General features: G+C 39.1%; 1 protein-coding gene across 4 annotated transcripts; it reads right to left on the bottom strand.

Moving 5' to 3' along the window:
* Positions 1 to 1,301: 1,301 nt before the first annotated feature.
* Positions 1,302 to 20,717, bottom strand: INSIG2 (insulin induced gene 2). 4 transcript variants are annotated; one of them, XM_032840866.1, is made up of 6 exons: positions 20,644 to 20,717; positions 14,700 to 15,081; positions 8,084 to 8,208; positions 4,700 to 4,866; positions 4,421 to 4,520; positions 1,302 to 3,463 (listed from the first exon to the last, which is right to left on the bottom strand). In XM_032840866.1, the coding sequence occupies exons 2-6, from the start codon at positions 14,941 to 14,943 to the stop codon at positions 3,422 to 3,424; spliced, it is 678 nt and encodes a 225-aa protein (XP_032696757.1). In that variant the 5' UTR covers positions 14,944 to 15,081; positions 20,644 to 20,717; the 3' UTR covers positions 1,302 to 3,421. The 4 variants fall into 4 exon arrangements, with proteins under 4 accessions (XP_032696757.1, XP_032696759.1, XP_032696758.1 ...); XM_032840868.1 differs by lacking the exon at positions 20,644 to 20,717 and adding an exon at positions 20,309 to 20,572; XM_032840867.1 differs by lacking the exon at positions 20,644 to 20,717 and adding an exon at positions 20,184 to 20,281.
* Positions 20,718 to 20,977: the final 260 nt, after the last annotated feature.

Below are 20,977 nucleotides of genomic sequence, written 5' to 3'. Positions count from 1 at the left end.
TTTCCCAAGAAAGAAATGTTAAGTCCCACTTCTCTTCCTTACCCTTCACACACAAGTCATCAAGTTCAGATGTTAGTCCAATATGTATCTCAATGTGTCCCTCACTCTTCATTCCCAAAGTTACGATCTCTCTCTCACCTCAAACATTCCCCTCATCTTACATGCATCTACACCAACAAACGGCAATCTGGGCTGCACATTAAAACTGGCTGGAGAGTTTATGAAAATCTTCATGTTCAGCGCACACCCCAGGCCAATTATTTTAGAGTCTCTGGGAGTGGGAACCAGGCATCAGCATACTTTTACAAGTTCCCATAGGATTCCAATATGCAGCCAGCTTGAAATTTTTCCCAGAATTGAAGACATGAGCACACAGAATGAAAGTGCATACTGAATAACAAGCAAGAAAAGTAAAAACAAATCTAAAGCTCAACAGGTCAAAGTGAAACTGAGTAACTGTGAAGATAAAGAAAATATTGTGTAAAAGCTCCTGGAGAGAAAAGCCAAAATTACCTACAAAGGAAAGAAAATCACACTAATAGCAGATTTATCATCTCCAACACTAGATGGCACAAACAATGAGTTAAAAGTCTTCAACATAATGGGAATGGTGGGGCAGGGGATGGTGGGTTAGCCTATAAACCTAGAATTCTAAGGCCTGCTAAATGTTCTGGGAGAGTGAAGCACATTCTTTCACATGTGCAAAGCTAGGACTCTACACACACAGACCATCAGTAGAAGAATTACCTTACAAACAACACACAGTTGACCCTTGAACAACCTGGGTATGAACCACACAGGTCCACTTATATGTGGATTTTTTTTCGATAAATGTGGTACAGTACTGTAAATGTATTTTCTCTTCCTTATGATTTTCTTAAGAACACTTTCTTTTCTCCATCTTTATTATAAGAATACAACATACAATACATACGCAAAATATGTTATCAGTAAGGCTACAAGTAGTTAAGTTTTGGGGGAGTCAAAAGTTGTATGCAGACCTTGGACTGTGCAGGGGTCAGCACCTGTTGTTCAAGGGTTAGCTGTACTTCACTGTGTGGGCAAGTGAGCCAAGAAAATTAGAGAACTATTTAATAATGACCAAGTCCGGATTCCACCTAGAAAATACAAGACGTGTGAATGTATGTGCCACTAAGAGGTTCCACCCACAGCCTTGATCAAAGTAAAATGGCTCAGTGCAAACAAATAAATTTTATAACAAAAGTATTAGCAGGATTCTGGATAGTTAATTTTTCCTGTTTTCCTGTGCTTTTGTAGAATTAAGTTTCAGTTTTCAAGTGTTTGCTTTCCAGAACTTTAATAAAAGGAAGTGCTGCCAATGTAGCAATGTTGAAAGATGTCTACTTTCTTTCACTGCAAAAAACTGGATGTAATATATTTACATGCTTATCAAAATATCAAAACAATTTTATTTTTGCCACTAATATCTTGTTTTCTAGATGATCTGAAAATAATCTTGAGAATTCCCAAGTGATAACCATTCAATTCCTGTAATATTAGACTTGGTTTCCTTTCATTATTTCTTAGCAAATTCAATCATACATGTTAATTTTATTAAATTAATTCTCAGTATTAGATTCTAAGATTTAGCACGAGGAAGAAAAAAATGACTCTTAACCAAGATGATAATTATGTATTTAATACATCTTGCTTTTAACAGCAATTTTCGAAGTAAACACATCATAGACCTTATAACTTATTAAAGATTTATAGTGCTTACAAAGTTGATTCTAAAAATATACCTTATTTGTTCTAAATGAATAACATTATCTGGAAGATAGAATAATAAATTATAGTAGTATGTTTACCACCACTATCGTTAAGATTGTATACATATATTCAATATGAAATCCTTTGGGGATCTTCATACTTTCAGCCATAAAATGTAAAAGCAGATTAAAGTTTGGCATATGAGATCTCAGTCTGACAGCAATGGTTTTAAACCCCAAAATTAAACAGTATCTAGTTGACACATTACGAGAGCATGGGCACATGCACATACATTTCTACATGTACATTCTCTCTCACTCAATCACACACACACACACACACACACAACACAGACACACACACAAACCCAAAGTAAGGAGAAAGTTCCACCCTTGTGTATCAGACAATTGTCATCAATTTCAAAAATAAAAACTGAGGAAAAAGTTAACTAAAAATATGTTTAAATTAAATGGTTCCCGTTGTTGGAAAGATATGCACAAAACTGCTATCGAAATCTTTAGCATGCACGGTATATGCCATCTCAGGACATTCTGGAACAGGCTTGAACTGTTCACTCATGGACATATGAATATATAAAAAGTGAGGTGCTCATCCATTCCCCAGATGGCATTCTACTGACCGTCAGTCACGTGACCCAGCCGGGCTAATGTGGTTTGCTTCACAGAACCCAACAGATTACAGAACCCAAGAGAATTAGAAACTTCATTTTGATCTGTTTAGGGTTTCTTGGGTGTTCCATGTGCAAAAGCAATGAGTTACTGTACTGCAAATGACAACATCATTTCACACTTTGTGGCACTGCAAAAGGTCATTTTGGTATTTCTATAACATATTTATTCTAGCTAAATTTCCCAGTGGTGCCTTCTTTTAATTACATATAGCCTTGCAGACTTAGACTTAAAACAATTTAACGCTGATAACCCTCTCCTGCTCATCACTTTTACCTCCAGCAGAATTCCTTTTTGGGTGCTCGCCAGTAATGCAGGTTTTAAAATGTTCTATGGAAGTTCATTTTCATTATCAATTAAAACACCCACGCTCTCTGAGACGACATTAAAATAGAAACTAGCCACCCGTCAGGGCACCCATAGCTCATACTGCTGCCATTAGAAAAATGAAGAGGCACAACATAAGCAGAAGAGAATATACCAGCTTTCCCCTTTTCTTTTTCTTTCTCTTTTTTTTTGGCTTTCCTCTTATTTTATTTCACTAAGTTTATAAACTGTTCAAGCATTCTTATACTCTGCATGACAATAACAGAATATTTTGGCACATCAACATTGTGATACAATATATGGTATGTTTAAAAAATTAATTAAAAAATTTCATCTATTAATGAACACGCTGTTTAATGTAGTGCATATATATTTTATAGTTATTTGTCAAATACATCAAGGTTTGTAACTGATTTACAGATGAAGCAATCACAGATTGCAGTAATACATGCGTATGTGCATGTATATGTGTGGAAGTGTGTGTATGCGTGTGTGTATATACGTATATATCTATACACACACATACACACACACACATACACACAAATATATACACCATCAAGGGAAAAACTGCATCCTGGCAATTTTACAGTCCAAAGCTTTGTTGATATAGTGATCATTTACGTGCCCTTTTCATCCTGTTTTTCTGTATAGAAGATACATTTTTGCCTTCTTCATTCCTGATGAGATTTTTCTGCGATAACTTTACATTCATACTGTAAAAATTAAAAGGTTAACAGATTAAGGTGTATTCCGAATAGCAATTTCCATACAGACTAGAAATTAATACTTTATTAACATATGCCCACTTTGTCAAAGAATCTGAGAGTTATGCAAGGATTAGAAGCAAATGACAAATGTGATGGGAAAAAGCTCACAGTCAAGAAGTGAAAGAGACACAGCAAATGCAGGCAAAAGACAAGGTTTCTGCATCACACGTAAATGATACCAGTATGATTCAGATCAATCCTGTAACACGAAGGGAGGCAAACGGGTTTCTCTGAGTGCTTGGTAAGGCGAATCAGCAAAGGAAAGGTCATGAACTTAAGAGCAGGACTGATACAGTGAATTCAGGTAATATTTTTTTTCAAATCACTTTATAATATCAAGGGGGAGAAGACTATTACATTAGCAAAATCTTCTGGTCAAGACAGTATTTTAGAAGTACAGCTACAAATGTTCACCCACAATTCAAGATAAAGGAAACTAATGGGCTTAAGATAATTGGATCGCCAGACTATCAAAAAGACAGCCACCTAAGCCACTCAGTTCTCCTAGCCGGCTACAATGATACAGATAGCACTTATCCATGAAACTGCTCTGGCCTCCAAATGCAGCTCCCTGACTCCTCCCATCCACGACAGGCATGACCAACAGCCTCCTTTTTCGTATTAACTAAAATGTTCAAACACCTTGATTTGCCAGAGATAGTCCTAATCTATATCTATTGAAGCAACATAGTTAGTAGTAAGGCTGCTTTTCACTTTTAAAATTGTCTCTCTGTGATAGACTATAGACTAGTTAAAAAAAAATTAGAGGTTAAATCCTATCACCTTATCCGTAACACCTTTTAGCTTTCCTATCCAGGGGTTCCTTTGACTCTCAGTATGCTTGGCTTGGAGAAAACTTGTTTTACAACTCAATAATGGATGAAATAATAAGCATCAGCTTACCATTGCCAGTTGTCGACCAATGTTTCCCATCGTTATGCCTCCAGCAAAAAATATACATGGTAACCAAGAACGAACATAGAGAAAATCTGGAGATGTATATCTAGAATAACAGAAATGTTTTTAACAACCCAACGAGGAAGTACAATGATACATATAAAGAAAATTACAATGGAAATAAGTTACTCTGTACATTAAAGTGGCTAACCCAATTTTAAAATCTCAATTCTGAAATCAATTGTTTATTTCTTTTAGCAAACAAGCACCAAAAAGAATACTTACTGATAAACACCATTATAGACTAGCAGTTGAGTGACCAAGGTTGCCAAGAAAGCAATTCCTACTCCAAGGCCAAAACCACTTCTAGATCTATCAAACGTCCACCATAGTCCAATGGAGAGTGCAGCCAGTGTGAGAGACAACTGTATGTTGTTATCAAAATCCACTTTCTGAGATCAGTGTTAAAGAGTCATCTTCTTAAAACTTGTCACCAAATAATACCACCTGTTCATTTTTCTAAAATAAGATGTTACTGCTGAGACAGGAACTGATTGTTTATTCTAGAGTGAGTTCAATCTTTCCATACAATGCAGGACACCGGGTGAGATTAAAACTGTCTGCGATATTTACTAAAGATACACAGAGAGCATGATATTTCATTACCAGATCCCACCTACTTGTAGTTCCCCCCACAACCCACCCCAAAAAAGCCTTCTGTCTACATTCACAATTATAAGATCAGACCCATTACATGAGAAATGCTTTCTTTGCTCAAAATGTAACCGGAAGTCTCGGAACACAAGTATTGCTAAAAGAACACACTTTTGCTAAAAAAGAAACCAGTATTACTTCTCAAACAAGTTCGGAATTACTTGTGAATCATACAAGAACTTGAAAATAGAAGAGTTGACAGCTATTTAACAGGGTACCACATTCTTTATATGATTTACTGACAGACACATTTTATAATAATGCAGTTCAGAAACAAGAGGACCAAGGACACAGTATCCCTTTCTATTATGTCAACTGTTCTAGTTTTAATTTGTTGAGGATAAAGCCTTGAAGTGAACATTATCTTGCAACCTGCCAAGCTATTTTGGTGCCTGAGACTTTCTGGTATAGGACAGTTTGCTCAAATGATATTTTATTTCCGTCACTTACTTAAGCATCTATTCACGAATGTGCGGCCCTTTTCTACTCCAAAATCTCTGGGCAAAACGAAGCTGTACAAATTCAATTTTCTCATTTCTTTGCTAGAGGATTACACTAAAGGAATTAATTTCAAGTATCATTAAAAGGGCATTATCTATGTCCCAAAGGCCACATCTTGGCTCTATATCCGGCTCCCCAGGGGGGGCTAGATAGCTCACCAAACTAACTGGCCATGCTGCTACTACAGAGAAGAGAAGACATGTTCAAAAAATGCATATAAAACTACTTCCCACTTCCTTTAACATCCTGTACTTACCACCCACCCCCGCCCCTACTATACAGGCTGGTATCTCCAACACCCGCTTCAAGTACTTCTTAGCATCTGAGGGCTGTCTTTGGCCATTCCCTTAAGGTCATTTCCTGATTAGGTTGATTTACCAAAAACAAAACAAAACAAAACAAAACAAAACAAAAACCCTACAGTTTATGGTATGCTTTCTGCAAAAGCTTTTCTTAACTCTTTTGCAGGCATTATACCTAACACTCCAAAGGAAAGGTTATATGCTCTGATTTTTCTATGCAATAAACATTCTTATAAAGAGTGGAATTTGATATTCATTGAGTTCTATCTTTGATAACTAAACAAACTTTATTAAGGGTCAAAGGAAAATAAGGTTTCTAGGGTAAATAGGTAAAATACTTCTACCTGAAAAATAGTACCATGGGATTTTCTCTGGTCTAAGGGACCTAATATTATTAAGTCTATGTGATAAATTTTGCAGACATTTTGGATTTTGCTTCAATGGTGGACAGAACAGTAAAAAAGAAATCACTATGTTCAAGTAGTTCATTGACAGAGAAAGAAAAGAATGACCAAAGCAAAGAACTTAAATTTAGATATAGAAAGGTTTTTAAATTCCAGAAAAGACTATCTAAATTTCTCTATTTAAAAACACCTGAAACATCTGGGATAGAATGGTCTAATCCACCAGTTGGGAGGGGAATTTACATGCTGAGGGGGCTCCTGAATGAGGGAAGGAGCCCTTTCTAGACTCAAGCCAGGATCTCTGTGGTCTGATCTCACCTCTGTCCCAGCCTTGCAGGACAAGCACCTTGGCAAAGTACCTAACTCTTAGCTTTCATTTATCTTGTTATCTCTATAAAGAAAATGTGTAACTGGGTGATTTCTAAGTTTTCCTCTAGATACAATATTTTATGAGTCTATCTTTTTAAGCCCTCCCCACCACTAGATTTGTCTGTTATAAAATCCTGAATCTCAAAGATTCCTCCAAGCTAAACTTGTTGGGAAATTCTTTAATACAAATGGAAATGGAAAACCAAACTAGTAACCACCACTGAGGGGCTTCCAAATTTACAAATCCCCAAGGGCTAGCACAACTAGAGAAAGAAAGGCAAATGTGTTTGCCGAAGGAAGGACCTTGCCTCTTGCCCTTGTTACCCGCCTCAAGCTTCTCCAAAACAGCTCAATATTTCCTATGAAAGACACAGGAATCCATCCACCATGTGCCCCACCCTCTCTCCAGCTAACCACCAGCCGCGAGCCCAGTGCAGAGCCACATGAGGGAACCCTAGGCAGCCTGACCTGCACTGCATGCTCTTCCCAGCACCAAAGCTCCTGCTTTTCCACTCTCTAAGCCACATCTTCTAGAAGAAGGAAGATTGCACTAGCCAGTCCCAGGCTCTCTTCTACAAAGGAAAGTCAGGGGTGGGAGAGAAGAGGAAAGGCAGTAGGGAGGATGACAGGATGAAAGTCTTACAAGAGCAAAAACTTTTATTCTGGGGTGGACTTTTTTTTTTCTGTGGTATCAGGGAAAAGACGGGGAAGAAGGGAAATAGAGGCTACTTTACCTTTCCAGCTGGGATTCTCAAAAAAAACACTCATTAATCACGAAATAAAATGTCAGAATCCATAAATGATCACACTTTAAATATATGTACCTTAGGGACAAATGTTATTTTTGGCCAGTGTCTAAGCTGAACATTTCCACTTACGACACCTTTAAGAACATTTATGTGGTTTGCTGGCATTGACTAAAACCAGTGGATGAGGCTTTTCTTGGAAAAAATTAGATTCCGTAGGTTAAAAACAAATCAAAAAACAGCCAGCATCCTGAAGCCACCACATGTCCTCACTGGCAAGTCTTAAATGAAAAGAGAGAGGGAAGAAATCCTTTGAAAATGTATCTGTTCCAATCAAAGAGTTAGCAAAACTACACAGAATTATGTAACTTAGTTCAAGAAGAACCCGCAAAATGTTTAAATGTGCCAAGTTGTTCAGTGGTCCTGAAACATGGGGGTTTAAATAAAAGGCCATACCCAAACCAGTAACTGCATGGCTGCTACCGTGATATTTCAACAACATAGCACATGTTATTTTTATGACAAAGGGGACATATCACAACTTGACAATGGTGAAGTTGCAAGGGACTGTTTAACCTTTGGTTTGTTGGAACTGTTTTGTGATTATGCATTTCATTACAGCGGAAAGGATACAGCGCTGGCATGATTTATACCAACAAAGACGGCTACGCACCGCATCACACTGGACCACTCTCTTTTAAATTTATGTGGTTCTCCTAGATGCCTGTCAATGCAGGGGTATAATAACCCAATCACAGCTGTGGAAAGAAGGAGAAAAAAATTAAGTCATCTCCAATGCTATGCTGGCAAAACTTAAGCTAAAAGAGTCACTACAACCCCCACAAGCATTTGAAAGATTATTTCAAAAGCTCTCCAAGTTGCTTAACATCAATCACTGATATTTTTAAACTTACCTCCCCAAAGGGGGGAAAATTAAAAAAAAAAAAAAAAGTTAACACCACTGCAGAAAGCACTGTAAGTGATTATAACAGTATTCCAAATTATAATTGGCAGAGCACTATTTCACTGTATGAGTCATGATTTAGCAGTTTGCACTAGATGCTGCATGCTTTTTCTCTACTACTCCTATCTCTGAGATCTGAAAACATCAGACCAGCTGGCAGCTAAGCAATGTTCTCTCTGAAGTACATAACCATGAAGCATATTATAAAATGCCACACAAACTGTCCAAAGAGAAGCTGGAAGCATAAATGCGTACAATAAGGTCACCCCACACATAGTGTTTGTTCCGATGGCTACGGATGTCCTGGTCTACAGATTACTCTAGTGCCTCCGGCTTGTCTCCTGCACCCAGGGCTGTGTCCTGACATTCCCCTCTAGAGTTCTCTATAAGAACTGTACATTTTCGGCTAAAATTTAAATTCCTTCTTAAAAGTGAGAAGTCATTTTAGTACATTTCTTAGTTCTGGAAAGAACATCTTAAAGGTTAACCATATAATTATGAAAAACTGTATACAAAATGTCTATGATTGATACTCCAAATATTCATGCCCAATTTTTAACTAAAGTACTTGTCAAATAACAACATTGTATTCATTTATGGGAAGAGATTTTAAATGTAAAGTTAGTCACTAAAAAAAGACCTTAATGAACCAAAACATTCTTCAACAAGTTATAAGGAAAATGCACTTCTACAAATTAAATTTAATGGGAAACAGCTAAGCAGCCTTGACTTGCTAGTTTCCCTAAAAATAGAGTGGTCATGTTGCCATCAAGTAATAAAGACACAACTGATGTCCAGTGCTACCTATGATGTATCTTGAAATTACTGTACCAAAATCTTGAGTGCCTGAGGATCAGGAACCCCCCTGCCTGGCCTGGTATTGACTAGATCTTATAAAAGACACATTCAATCTTTAAGGAAAAAGAAAAATCAATTAATATCAAAAATCACAGGCTAGCAGACCAATGGAGCAGTATTAAAAAGAGGCCACACAGTCACCCCTCCATCTGGGGGTGAGCAGCTGCAATGGCGTATGTGTGCTCTAATCCACAAATCTGAAAGTGCTCTTCTGAATTAGGCTTTTGCTGAGTAGAGATGGTTCACAGACATCAAGAGATTAACAACAAATTTTAGCAATGTGGACCTCCCACAACTATTAGTAAATTTAAAACTTTCATATCATATTCCTATTTAAAAGGCTTGACTCTAAAATCCTGGGAGATTAACTGACAGCATTTCCAAATTCCTACAAAATTAAAATGGCAACAAGCATGCCTAACAGTTGAAATACATCTAAATGAGTATTACCTCTTTTTTTTTTCCCCCCTCTCAAGGGGTCATGAAACTAACAGCTCATGTCATTCCTCACTCTCTCTCTCCCTCTCTCTCCTCCTTTTGCCTGTTGCTGACTAAAATCAACTAAGATCAGGCATTCCAAGTCAATTTTCCTCAGCAGCTGATGCCATAGGTAAAGAATTATCACATAGAGAATACTGACGTGTGTGCAAAGATATAAATAAGTAAAATTGACTAGATTTGTATGCATGTGATGTCAGACTCACAAGTGAGAGACAACTGAGGAGAGAAAGCAAAAACACAAAAAGGAATTTAAACTGCCACGCTGCCAACCTTGGGATTTGCCAATAAAAATCAAATCCATTGAGTATGCATGGTTCTTGGTTGCTCACTGAGAAGAAGAATTCGAGAAGCTTGTCACTTTCCATTAAATGTCTTCTTCCTTCCCTTTAAATAAAGGCATGGCAGAGTCTGATGGCAGTGTCTACAGCACAGTGAGACTCCACTGTTTGAGAGTTCAGCAGAAGGATGTCTGGGCTTCTTTTCTCTTCCTTCTGACTTTTTTTATTTTAACAAGAGATTGTTAAAATCATGCCTGTATAACATTATATGCAAACACTGTCCTGATTAACTGGAGGGCTCTCTGATGCAAAATAACATCTCTTGGGATAGATTTACTTCCCAGCAACCTGTTACAGCGTACCAAGCCAAAAGCAGAAGAAGTTTGCAAAACATCAATATTAAGTCATCACATATTCGGGGTAATGTGTTTAATTCAGTGATGCACTAAGAGGAACAGTTAAATCAAATGTTTTTCAAGAAGGGGCGGGAAAAAACGAAGCCACTGAAGGAGATAGACTTTCATGGAAAACTACGACAAGATACACAATGTTTCATTCATTAAAACTTAAATTCCCATAATGTATCCAGTTCTTGCTATTTGCCAGGGATTTAAAAAGAAAAAAAGAGTAAGACGTGATCCCAGTCCCAAAGTGAGCACAGAAACAATGCAATACAGTAATATGTTAGGAGTGGCACTGACAGGGCCTAGTGGGGGCCCAGTCTTCTTCTGGCATGTGCTGAGGGGAGGCAGGGTGCTGGAGTGTTGGGAAAGCTTCACAGAAAATGTGGACCCTGAGGGAGGAGCCGAGTGCAGCACGTCACTGGTATGGAAAGACCTTTCTAATTCAAAGGAAAAGTCTGGGGAAAAGTATGGACAATGAAAATACCCACTGTCACCTGAAAATTGTAAGCTTTAGGCTAAAAGGGAGCTTCAGGAAGACTCTGAAGAAGACAAAGTTGGCAAGGGTCGTATCATAGAGACTACCCTACAGACACTGGGGAATCAAGAAATAATGCCACTGCATTTGTAGCAAACAGAAGGCTGCTCACTCTTACAGTGCCAAGTGTACCACACATGATGGAGAGAAGGGATTGGCGGGTGGTCAGAGTGAAAAATTAGAAGCAGAAAAAGAAAAACTGAAAATTCCCATCAGAGCAGTGGAGGGTCTGGACCAAGAGACAGAGGAAACATGGAAACTTGGAAAGCTGGAGATGTGAGAGCAGGAGGAAACTTGCAGGGCTCTCCAGGAACTGGTTAAATGACTGCTGGGTTAAACTGAAAAGATCCGTTTTTCCTTTGTTAGATATTAGCTTCACAGGTATGAATATAATTTGGTTACTTGCAATTTTCAAATCAATTTCCCTAGTTATTTTACCCACACAATGATAGTTATCTTTCTCCTCTATTCTTTCCTCAGAAAGATTCCTTTGCAGGCCCCCATAACGTTCAAGGGGTTTCTAACTCTGATTCTAATGCGCTGCACATATTGAGAAGTTAATCAACTTGAAACACCAGCCATTATTAAATTAAAAATAGAGAATTAAGAAAAAGAAAATGAAATCAAAGGAAATATACCAGAGTTCTCTACTGGGTGTCCCTCCAGAAGCACCGCTAACAAATTTTCCAGCAGTAGGTGCTATAGGGGAAGAGATAGTAGATAGCTAGGGACCCTTCTGTTTGCATGAAGAAAGTGGTGATTCTGGAGAATCTCCAGAAGGTAGCTAGCTGCTCTGTCTATGAATATTAGTTGGACAGGAAAAACAAAGGACAATTATCAGTTTTTCTGACTTAAGATGGTAAGAGCCTAGAGATTTTTGAAAATGCATACCAGCACATGTACACAAAAACATATATATACTTCAAACACACGTAAACATGTACACACTGTGTTTCTTATATCATTGACTTCTTATTTCCTTGACATTTTCCCCAAAATTGGGGGCAGGAGGTGCAAGAATCCATTTTCTACCTTCAGTAACGTTCACAAATCTGGTATCTTCACTCTCATCTACTAAATGCCATGACTCACCCAATAAAATCAGTAGCAGAGTTAACCGGAATCTAGATTTCCAAATGCCTCTGTACCTCCATGTACCACATACCTCATGGAATGCACTGCTTTCAGGAGAAACACTTAAGCGTAAATCCCCTAAGTGGGGAAGTATGTAAACGTAAATCCCCTAAGTGGGGAAGTATGAAGTTAGGTTTGTGTGACAAACCTAGTGGCTGGGAAAAGGAAGGAAAGCAGGGACAAAGTAACTGAAATGTGGCATTAACATTTGGAATTGTCCCTCCTAAATATGAGTTTGTGGCAAAAGTGCCCATGTCACAGGGACAGACGCAATCCCCGGTCCTCTCTTTAACCGTGGTACAAAGAAACCTGCTAGTACAAAGAAACCTGTTCTCCTGCCCCAGCCACAAAAGTCCAAAACACAACAGCAGGTTCCACCGAAGCCTGGCACTTTGTCCGCAAGCTCACCCTGAGTCGAGGGGAAGTGTGAGTAGCTTCCTCTTTCCCCTCCTCCAGCCTGGAACGCTGGACCCAGCTGCACCATTCACCAGCTCTGAGACCCTGGGCTCAATGACATCCTCTCTTCCTCTCAGGTTCCTCATTCCCCAAAGTAGGCACAATGCCAAAATCTCACTCCCAAAGTTGCCCTACAGATCCCTGGGGTTAAGGGATGTGCCTAGCACATCAGGAGGCAGTCAGTAAGTAACAGTTTCCCTCCCTTGACCGTCCTTTGTCTATTCTGAAAAGACATGTTCTTCCAAATCCCAATAAGCTTCAACTGGTAGCCAGATAGCAACTATACCATTGGCGGGTGGTCAGAGTGAAAAATTAGGCAAGAAAATAAATTAGAAAAAGACGATGGGTGGGGCACCTGGGTGGCTCAGTGGATTAAAGCCTCTGCCTTCAGCTCAGGTCATGATCCCAGGGTTCTGGGATTGAGCCCTGCATCGGGCTCTCTGCTCAGCAGGGAACCTGCTTCCCCCTCTCTCTCTACCTGCCTCTCTGCCTACTTGTGATCTCTGTCAAATAAATAAATAAAACCTTAAAAAAAAAAAAGAAAAGAAAAAGACGATGGGAAAACTTAATTTTTCTCTTTTTAGTTTAGATGAAATAAAAGAAAATACATGAGGACTAGTAGACACAGCAGAGAATGATAAAATATAATTTATGCTTTCTATTCTATTTGGATGAGTTTGTTTAGTGTCTCAGAAAATGTAATAACCCTGGGGAAATTACAAATCACTGCCTTTATAAACTTTTAATGTGAATATTGTGATATAGACACTGACACGTAAACCACACTGAAACCTTACCGCAACATGCCTCTCCATCCATGCAACTGTCCAGTAGATTCCACAAGTCATTCTAAAACATCTCACACCTAACTCCTCCCCTTCAACCTCCAGCTCAAGGATGGAAGTCAAAAGGATCTGCATTAAACTGCAAGGTATTGGTGTATTTTAAGTATGAGTCACCAAATGGACATTACAAAAAGCAATTTTCTCCCTCAATCAGATTTTTCTTCTACCACACAATGATGGCTTCCTTCTATTACTTTCTTTTATAAAATGTTATTAATCTATTGGTCTCAGTCAGTAGAAAAAGCTAAAGAGCATCCATTATGGAAGCTCTGCATGAAGTAGGCTTTCTGAAATGCTCCACTTTATCCCTTACACACTGTCCACCAAAAAAGATCTAAAATAACTACTGAAATAGGATAATGACTTTAAGCAAAGAAAATCCACCTTATTAATCTCTTTAAGTATTCATTATCCTTAAACCATATCAGAAAACAAGATACCAAGAAAAAAAACAGGTACAAAAATCTAAAAAATAACATGAAGCTTTAAACTTGCATAACACTACTCCATCTCTCAAGTTGTCATCTACTTCAAAAACAAGGCCATAACACACAAAGGTCTAAGCCTTAAAACCAGAGTGTCAATGATCACCAAAATAACTCAGAGTAAGAATTGGGGTGCCTGGGTGGCTCAGTGGGTGAAGCCTCTGCCTTTGGCTCAGGTAATGATTTCAGGGTCCTGGGATCGAGCCCCACATCAGACTCTCTGCTCAGCAGGGAGCCTGCTTTCCCCCTCTCTCTGCCTACTTGTGATCTCTGTCAAATAAATAAATAAAATCTTTTTTAAAAAATTATTAAAAAAAAAAAGATTAATATGAGGTGGGTTGAAGAAAAGACAAAATTAAGAAGTTAAGAGCCTCATCCCAAAGGGAAGTAAGATTCTTTTAAGATTAAAATGTTAAAGTTCATAGGTCAGACAGAAATCAGACACAAGAGTATCTACACTGTGATTCCATTTATATTACATGGGGGAACAGGTAAAAATAACCTAGGGACAGAAACAGAAAGATCAGTGGAAGCCTGAGGCTGGGGTTGGGGAATGGACAGCAAGAGAGCACAAGAGAATCTGTGGGTCATGGAAATGTACTACAGCAGGACTGTGGTGATTGGTAACACCACTGTGTGAATTTGCCTCAACGCATCAAACTGCTCATTTAAAACAGGTCCACTGTCCCGCATTGAAATCATAGCTGAAAAACAAGTACTGCCCAGACAACATCCACACGCATGCGGCCTCCTTTTTTTCTAAGCATTACAGAAGCAGCCTACACATACCTGAGGCTGTGCCACAGCACGGCGGTACCCACCACGCTGAAGAAAAGATGCTGGCGATCACATCAGGTGGAAAGAGCGTCACATTTCTCTGAATCTGAAGTAAATTTAACACTAAGGCAAGAAATACTCCAATAAAAAATAGTACCACTCCACGAATCATCAAGTTCACACTCCTGCTAGTGACAGATGAAATGTAGGGGCCGCGCTTTTTGGGCCCACGTGATTCTGTCTCTCCTTCTGCCATGGTTTCATCAGTTCAGTAAACCAGCAAGGTGGGGAGAAAAAGGCTTCCCAGCTGAAAAGCCAACTGTCTCTGAATCAGTGCAGACTGGCGTTTCAACAGTTACAGCATCTTATCCTAAAAGAGGACCTACCAGAAATCCTGCAAGAGATAAGAAGAAATCAATGTTTATCTAATAAATGATCATACAATTTTTCTGATTTCAATACTAATTAATTTCAAAGTACAAATAATGAAATGACAAGCTTACGTATTTATTTAAATTAGTATTTACTGAATAAGTAGTGGTTTAAAAAGCATTCTTATAGGCATCGTATAATAAAAAAGTGTTATACTCATATTTACTAAGACAGAATAAGTGACCTGCGAAGCTCAAAGGTTAGGATAATAATAAAAACAGCTTGTTCTGCTTCAGAGAAATGCAGAGCAGGTTACCTGAGATAGTTCCACCAGAATCTGGAAGATTACAATCCAGGTTTCTGTTTCTTCTACCTAAATCTCCAACCCAGAACAGATGGGCCTGCAGATTTAGGTAAAAATCTTTATGCTTTATTAAAAAAAAAAAGAATTTATACAGAAAATCAACATATTCTAACTGAAAATTCTGTACCGCTCACAATAAAATGTGACTTGCTCATAAGGATGACCTCCACAGAGGAACGCACTGTTTTCATGTTTACAGGCTGTATATTTGATTTTTGCACAAAAGCATCTTAGAAAACACAGACTGCCGCCCACTTACCTATACATAAACCAAGCACAGAAAGCAGACCTTCTCTCTGCAGGGCCACAGCTGTGTCTCACCCCTGCCTGGACCCAGCCAGCCCTCTGTTGCAACCACAAAGCTACTGTGAAAGAGTTGCGCTAGGAGGCAGAAGAAAGGAAGCTAAGAAAATGAAGAGTAACCTCATGCCCAGACCATAAGGAGTTTTGGCCACATGACTCCTAAAAGCCAGGGAAAGTGGTCTCTAGTGTGCATCTGGTTAAGACAAAGAACTTCTGATACTTTCTGTGAACACAAAACCCATGTGTAAACTGAGGGTTGGGGACAGGGGTGCTGACTTTAGAAATAATCTGTATGAAAATGAGAACATTTGTGAGTACTAGTAAGCCATGTGACAGCCAATCAGTTCCATGTGCTAAACACAGACAACAGACTGGGTTTTTTTGTTTGTTTGTTTTGTTTTGTTTTGTTTTACTGAACCTCTGTCACATCCAAAGCTCTGTGCCCAACACTCACAGTGGGATGTCTGTCTTCAAGCTAGTCCTCACAAACCTAACTTAGTCTATAGCATGACTGAGCTCTGCAGCTTAGAGGACTACAGAAAACAGTACATCTTACGGCTGATTCATGGACAAATATATTCTACACACCAACTGAAAACATCTAGAACCCATCTCTTCCTGATCTGGTCCTGCAGACTCTTCCTTGCTGTGCAATCCAGCAAATGAGCATGCCAGGTGTTCAGTTGCTACAGAACTTTTCATTATCACCATAATAATTGATACAGCTATTGATACAGCTCCCTGGACATACAGTTAGCCCTAATCTTCAAAATCATCCAAAGGTAAGTATTATCATCCTCATTTTACAAATGAAATCAAAGTCAAAGAGATTTAGCAACTTGCTTATCATCACATGACACACAGTAACAGTACTGGAATTTTACCTTAGGTCTGAGTCCAAAACCCATCCTCTTCCCTCTAAACCTGAGTCCTATTCCGGCCTAACTCCTCAGACTTCTTTTTTGGCACATGGATTTGTGGAAAGGGATTTGGTTACTGAAAAGATGGCAGACATGGAAAATCGAACTCAACTGTAGTATATCCTCAATGTAAGTAGGCAACCATATAATATCACAGAGATCATGACAGTAAATGCAAAAATGCTTTGAAATTTTCTTCAAAATTACTAGGTCAAGGTGTAAAAAGGTATTTTAAAGAAAAAAAATATCATATGGCCAATTTACAGACTCTTATGCCACCATACTGCCTAAGACCCTTCACTTCCCAGACTTCCAGTAGACACAGCGAGGTGCCCCAACTTCTGCTGTTAAAATGGCTACTTGAGAACAAAAAGTATACATACATTTTAAGTAGCCCCAATTCCTCTAGTAAATCCTTCTTTTATGTCTGTGATTTTTTTCAAGCAGGAATTAATGGCAAAGGATATGGTGTGTTGAAATTATGTTTCTGTAAGAGCTTAATAACTTCAGCTTAAAAAGTTTTTTCCAGTTGTGCCAGGCCCCAGCTCACAATCACCAGTGTTTGTCAGAGGGCAATGGCATTTTTGGCAGGACAATTCCTTGCTGAGTGAAACTGCCCTAGGCATTGCAAAACACTTAACGTCCCTGGCTCGTGCCCACTAAATGCCAGTGTGTGCCCCCTCACCCATTTGAGACAACCAAAAATGTTTCTACAATATTTCCAAACACCACCAGATAGGCAATGTCCTCCCACTCAGGGTCACAGATTGCCACAGACTATTTCCTCAAGCTAGAGACTTTCTAAGTTGTTTGTTTATGTTATTCTACAACAGCTCTTTATTCAACCTTTCCTAGCAGTTCTTGTTTATAGTTTCCTACTTCACCCCAAAAGTTTTCTTTAAAAGTAACACAATGTTGTTTTGGTGATTGTTTATTTGAATGAGTTCTCTTTTTAAAGATAATATTTTAAAAATCCAAAAGGCTGATTTTTATGACTATATAATAATATAATAGCAGCATATAATTACTAGAGACAAAAATAAGAGAATGCTTTAGAATCACAGTATCCTAAAATTTAAGAAAGAGAAGAGAACCGAGAGATCATCTGTTCCAGGGGGTACTTGAGCCTGATGCAAAACAAAACAAAAAAGTTGTATATATCTGCATTTTCCTGGACAGTTGCACAGTTTATACCAAGTACTTAAAAAGTCCATAATCCAAAAGAAGTTAACCAGTGATCTAACAGTTTTATCATTTTACTAGATAAGAAATTCCACAAGACCACTCACTCCCTACTCCCCCATCCCTACTATGCAACAACAGTTCAGTTCCTTAAAAAAGTATGCTGTTTATAGTAACAGAACAGGGAAGTGGGTTATTTAAATGAAAGCTCTTGGGATTAAGTATGCCCTTAATCTGTTTATTGTAAAGTTTGGTTTTCTGATTAAGTATTGATATTTTTTTTTCTTAAAATAAAATGTACCTATACCTTTAAACATTACTCTTATATCAATGATAAATTTGATTCTTCTCCAAAATTTAAAAAAAATCTATATTTGAAAAATTTAGATTACTCAAGAAATAACTTGTTGATTAGGGAAAAAGTCTTTGGTATAAAGATATTATTTAGCGAGAACAATACCTCAACAGATCTTCAATGATAATCCTGGTAGTGAGGTAAGTGTTTTTAATCCCCATTTTTACAAAACAGAGTAAGTTAAGTAACTTCCTGAGATGATAACACTGTTATCAGGTAGCACCAGGACTGGCATTCTCCCCCACATCCCCAACACTCTGTGGTTCCTTCTAGAGTTCCTTCACATTTCACCACACTGTCCCAACTACAAACACCATACAAAAACAATTCACGAGTCACACAAGTGGCAGCTTTTTTAAAGTCATATTGATCAACTAATGTTAATACAAAAATAATGTTTTTTTTTCAAAAATTGACAAAGAAAAATCTCCCACTGCATATAAGAAGTCCTTATTCTTCCTTGAGCCCTGACCTATAACTTCTATAAAGTACATTACTAAACAAAGAGAAAAATAGTTTAGACAGGTCAATAACAAATCATCAAAAATGGAAAAATAATTAGGCCAGCTATAGGACCGCCTGTTAATGGGTGATATTATTCCTTTAAAAAAAAAAAAAGTGGTAAGTGATTCCAGACTTTTGGAATGAAAATCAAAGTTCATGTCTTCCACTGAAACAACTTTCAGGCAACAGGCATTTGAAAACAAACACAAAATTTTCTAGTAACCTTAAGAACCGGTTGTATTTTATCAATTCCAACACCCTCTCAAATCACACAAGATCATTCATCCTCCAATGATTAACAGTCACAGAAGTATATTTCCTTCCTCATAGAACCCTATCTCTTCAGGTGTTGAGGTCAGATAAGCTATAAATAATAAAACTAAATTACTACCTCACATCTTTCATTAGATGCTCTCTTAATTATAATGGTATTCTCAAAACAGAATAAGCATAAACATCAGGAAAAACACACATCAATGAAAAATAGAAGCACACAAATGTGAATCATAGACTATGCACACTAAAACTCCTAGAAAGACAAATATGTTTGTCTTGAAGACAATGCCACTTATCTTTCCTTTCTACATTAAAACCCAAACACAGAAACCATTAAACAAGCAGCATTCACATCCCATTACTACTTTTAAATGTCAAATCTCATTCACTAAAAAGGTTACTCTATCATTTGAATAATTTTTTGTTAACAATGAAAATGTGTCTCTAAATTACTCAACTGCATTTTCTCCTTTCCTTTGCAGCGGACCATTTGAAAAAGCAACAGTTGTCAGTTTAAAAAGAATCAACCTCTTTCCCAAATGTACATGATTCACTGCTTGGTCACTTTGTATCAGATATGTACTGACAACTACAACAAATCACACTAGTCAACATAATGTGCAGTGAAAGAATGAAAATGGAAAACAGGCTAATATTTTTTTGCCTGGAGACCCTATTAGTTAGGCATCCCTTCATTTTCACTAGGTGGTAGGCAACCAGGGATAAGCCCCAAAGTTGGAAAACACAATCTAGCCACTGTTTGGCTGCCTTCCCTTACAATCCTCTGCTCCATTGCAACACCGGGATGGGCCAGCTCCGGTGGCCCAGGGCTCAAGTCTACGCATTCCTTCTTAAAGCATCTCCTCATTAATCCTACAAAACAGGAAGCCCTTCATGATATATTTTCCATATTTTCCTAGACTATCAAGCTTACCCCATACTTTTATAACTTTTTTCCAACACTAACAGGGCATGGGTTATGATCACTTGTTTTAGCACACTTCCCCCACCCTCCTCCCCGTCCCCTATCATCCACATCGCTATGCTTTTCCAGATTGCCAATCCCCACTGAGCAACCCCCAAATCCCAGTAACTATCACCAACTGATTTCTAGGTCCCGGCAAGTGTTCCCTTTGGACTGACCCACACATATTCTCCAAAGGTGTCCAATTCCAATCCAAAATGCCAAAGTCCCACTCCTCAACCTAATATCAACATACCTTTTTGCGGATTCCAAACTTACTACAAAAGCTACGCTTTTGGATCCATCCACCTCCCCAACCTGAGTCTCCCTGGCTACAAGCCTCCCAAATCCTGACAGCTCTATGGTTGACAGCTCGCCGACCTCCAGCTTCATCAAATCTCCAGGGTCGCCCTTCCCGCCGTCCTCCAGTCTTCTTTCCGCTCGGTCACTCTTCCACTGTCCGGGAAGCCTCGGCCTCTCCTATGACCTCCGCCCGACCCCGCTGTCCGCCTCCGGACCTCGCAGACCCTGCACCAGGTAAGCGGGAGCCCTTGCCCTTCAGGCCCCATCTGTGGTCCTGGCTAACCGCATCTGCCAGCAGGGTTCCTAGCCTGCAAAAACACAAGCGGTTCCTCTTCCCAAAGGCCATCCCCCTCTTCAGACCTCTTCCTTCAGCACCATAGCTCCCAAGCTTCGCAGGGGGACCCCCAACTCACCCCCGCCTCCGCCATCTTCTGGGACCGGCTCCCGCCCCCCTCCACCTCTTCCTCCTCCCCTCCCACAACTCCGCCGAAGCCCCACTGCGCCTGTGCAGTCCACGAGGAGGCGCTCTGACGATCGGGGCAGAGGAACTTCCGGTTAGTACCCGCGCTCCTTGTTGAGCCGGCGAGACGGGGCAAAGGAGCTTCCGGTTTGCCTGAAATCAGCCCCGGCTTGTAGGCGTGGACTGTTTAGAGAGTGGGAGGTGGTTAGGTCAGTTGTTGCTTGCTAACCGGGCAATCTTGGGTTGTGACGAGTGGCCAGGCCCAGTGGGCGGTGTGAGAGAATCGC

This window comes from Lontra canadensis, unplaced genomic scaffold, assembly GCF_010015895.1.
Source record: "Lontra canadensis isolate GAN:19392208 unplaced genomic scaffold, GSC_riverotter_1.0 scaffold117, whole genome shotgun sequence".
Taxonomy (NCBI): Eukaryota; Metazoa; Chordata; class Mammalia; order Carnivora; family Mustelidae; genus Lontra; species Lontra canadensis.
This window is presented reverse-complemented; position numbering and strand designations above follow the sequence as displayed.

Bases quoted from the DNA above. Each gene is read 5' to 3' on its own strand.
- INSIG2 (XM_032840866.1), bottom strand. From the start codon at position 14,943: ATGGCAGAAGGAGAGACAGAATCACGTGGGCCCAAAAAGCGCGGCCCC. The intron at 4,867-8,083 runs GTATCCTTTCCG...CACTGATCTCAG, and splicing joins GTATAAATCATGCCAGCGCT to AAAGTGGATTTTGATAACAA. The intron at 4,521-4,699 runs GTAAGTATTCTT...CTGTTATTCTAG, and splicing joins GTCTATAATGGTGTTTATCA to ATATACATCTCCAGATTTTC.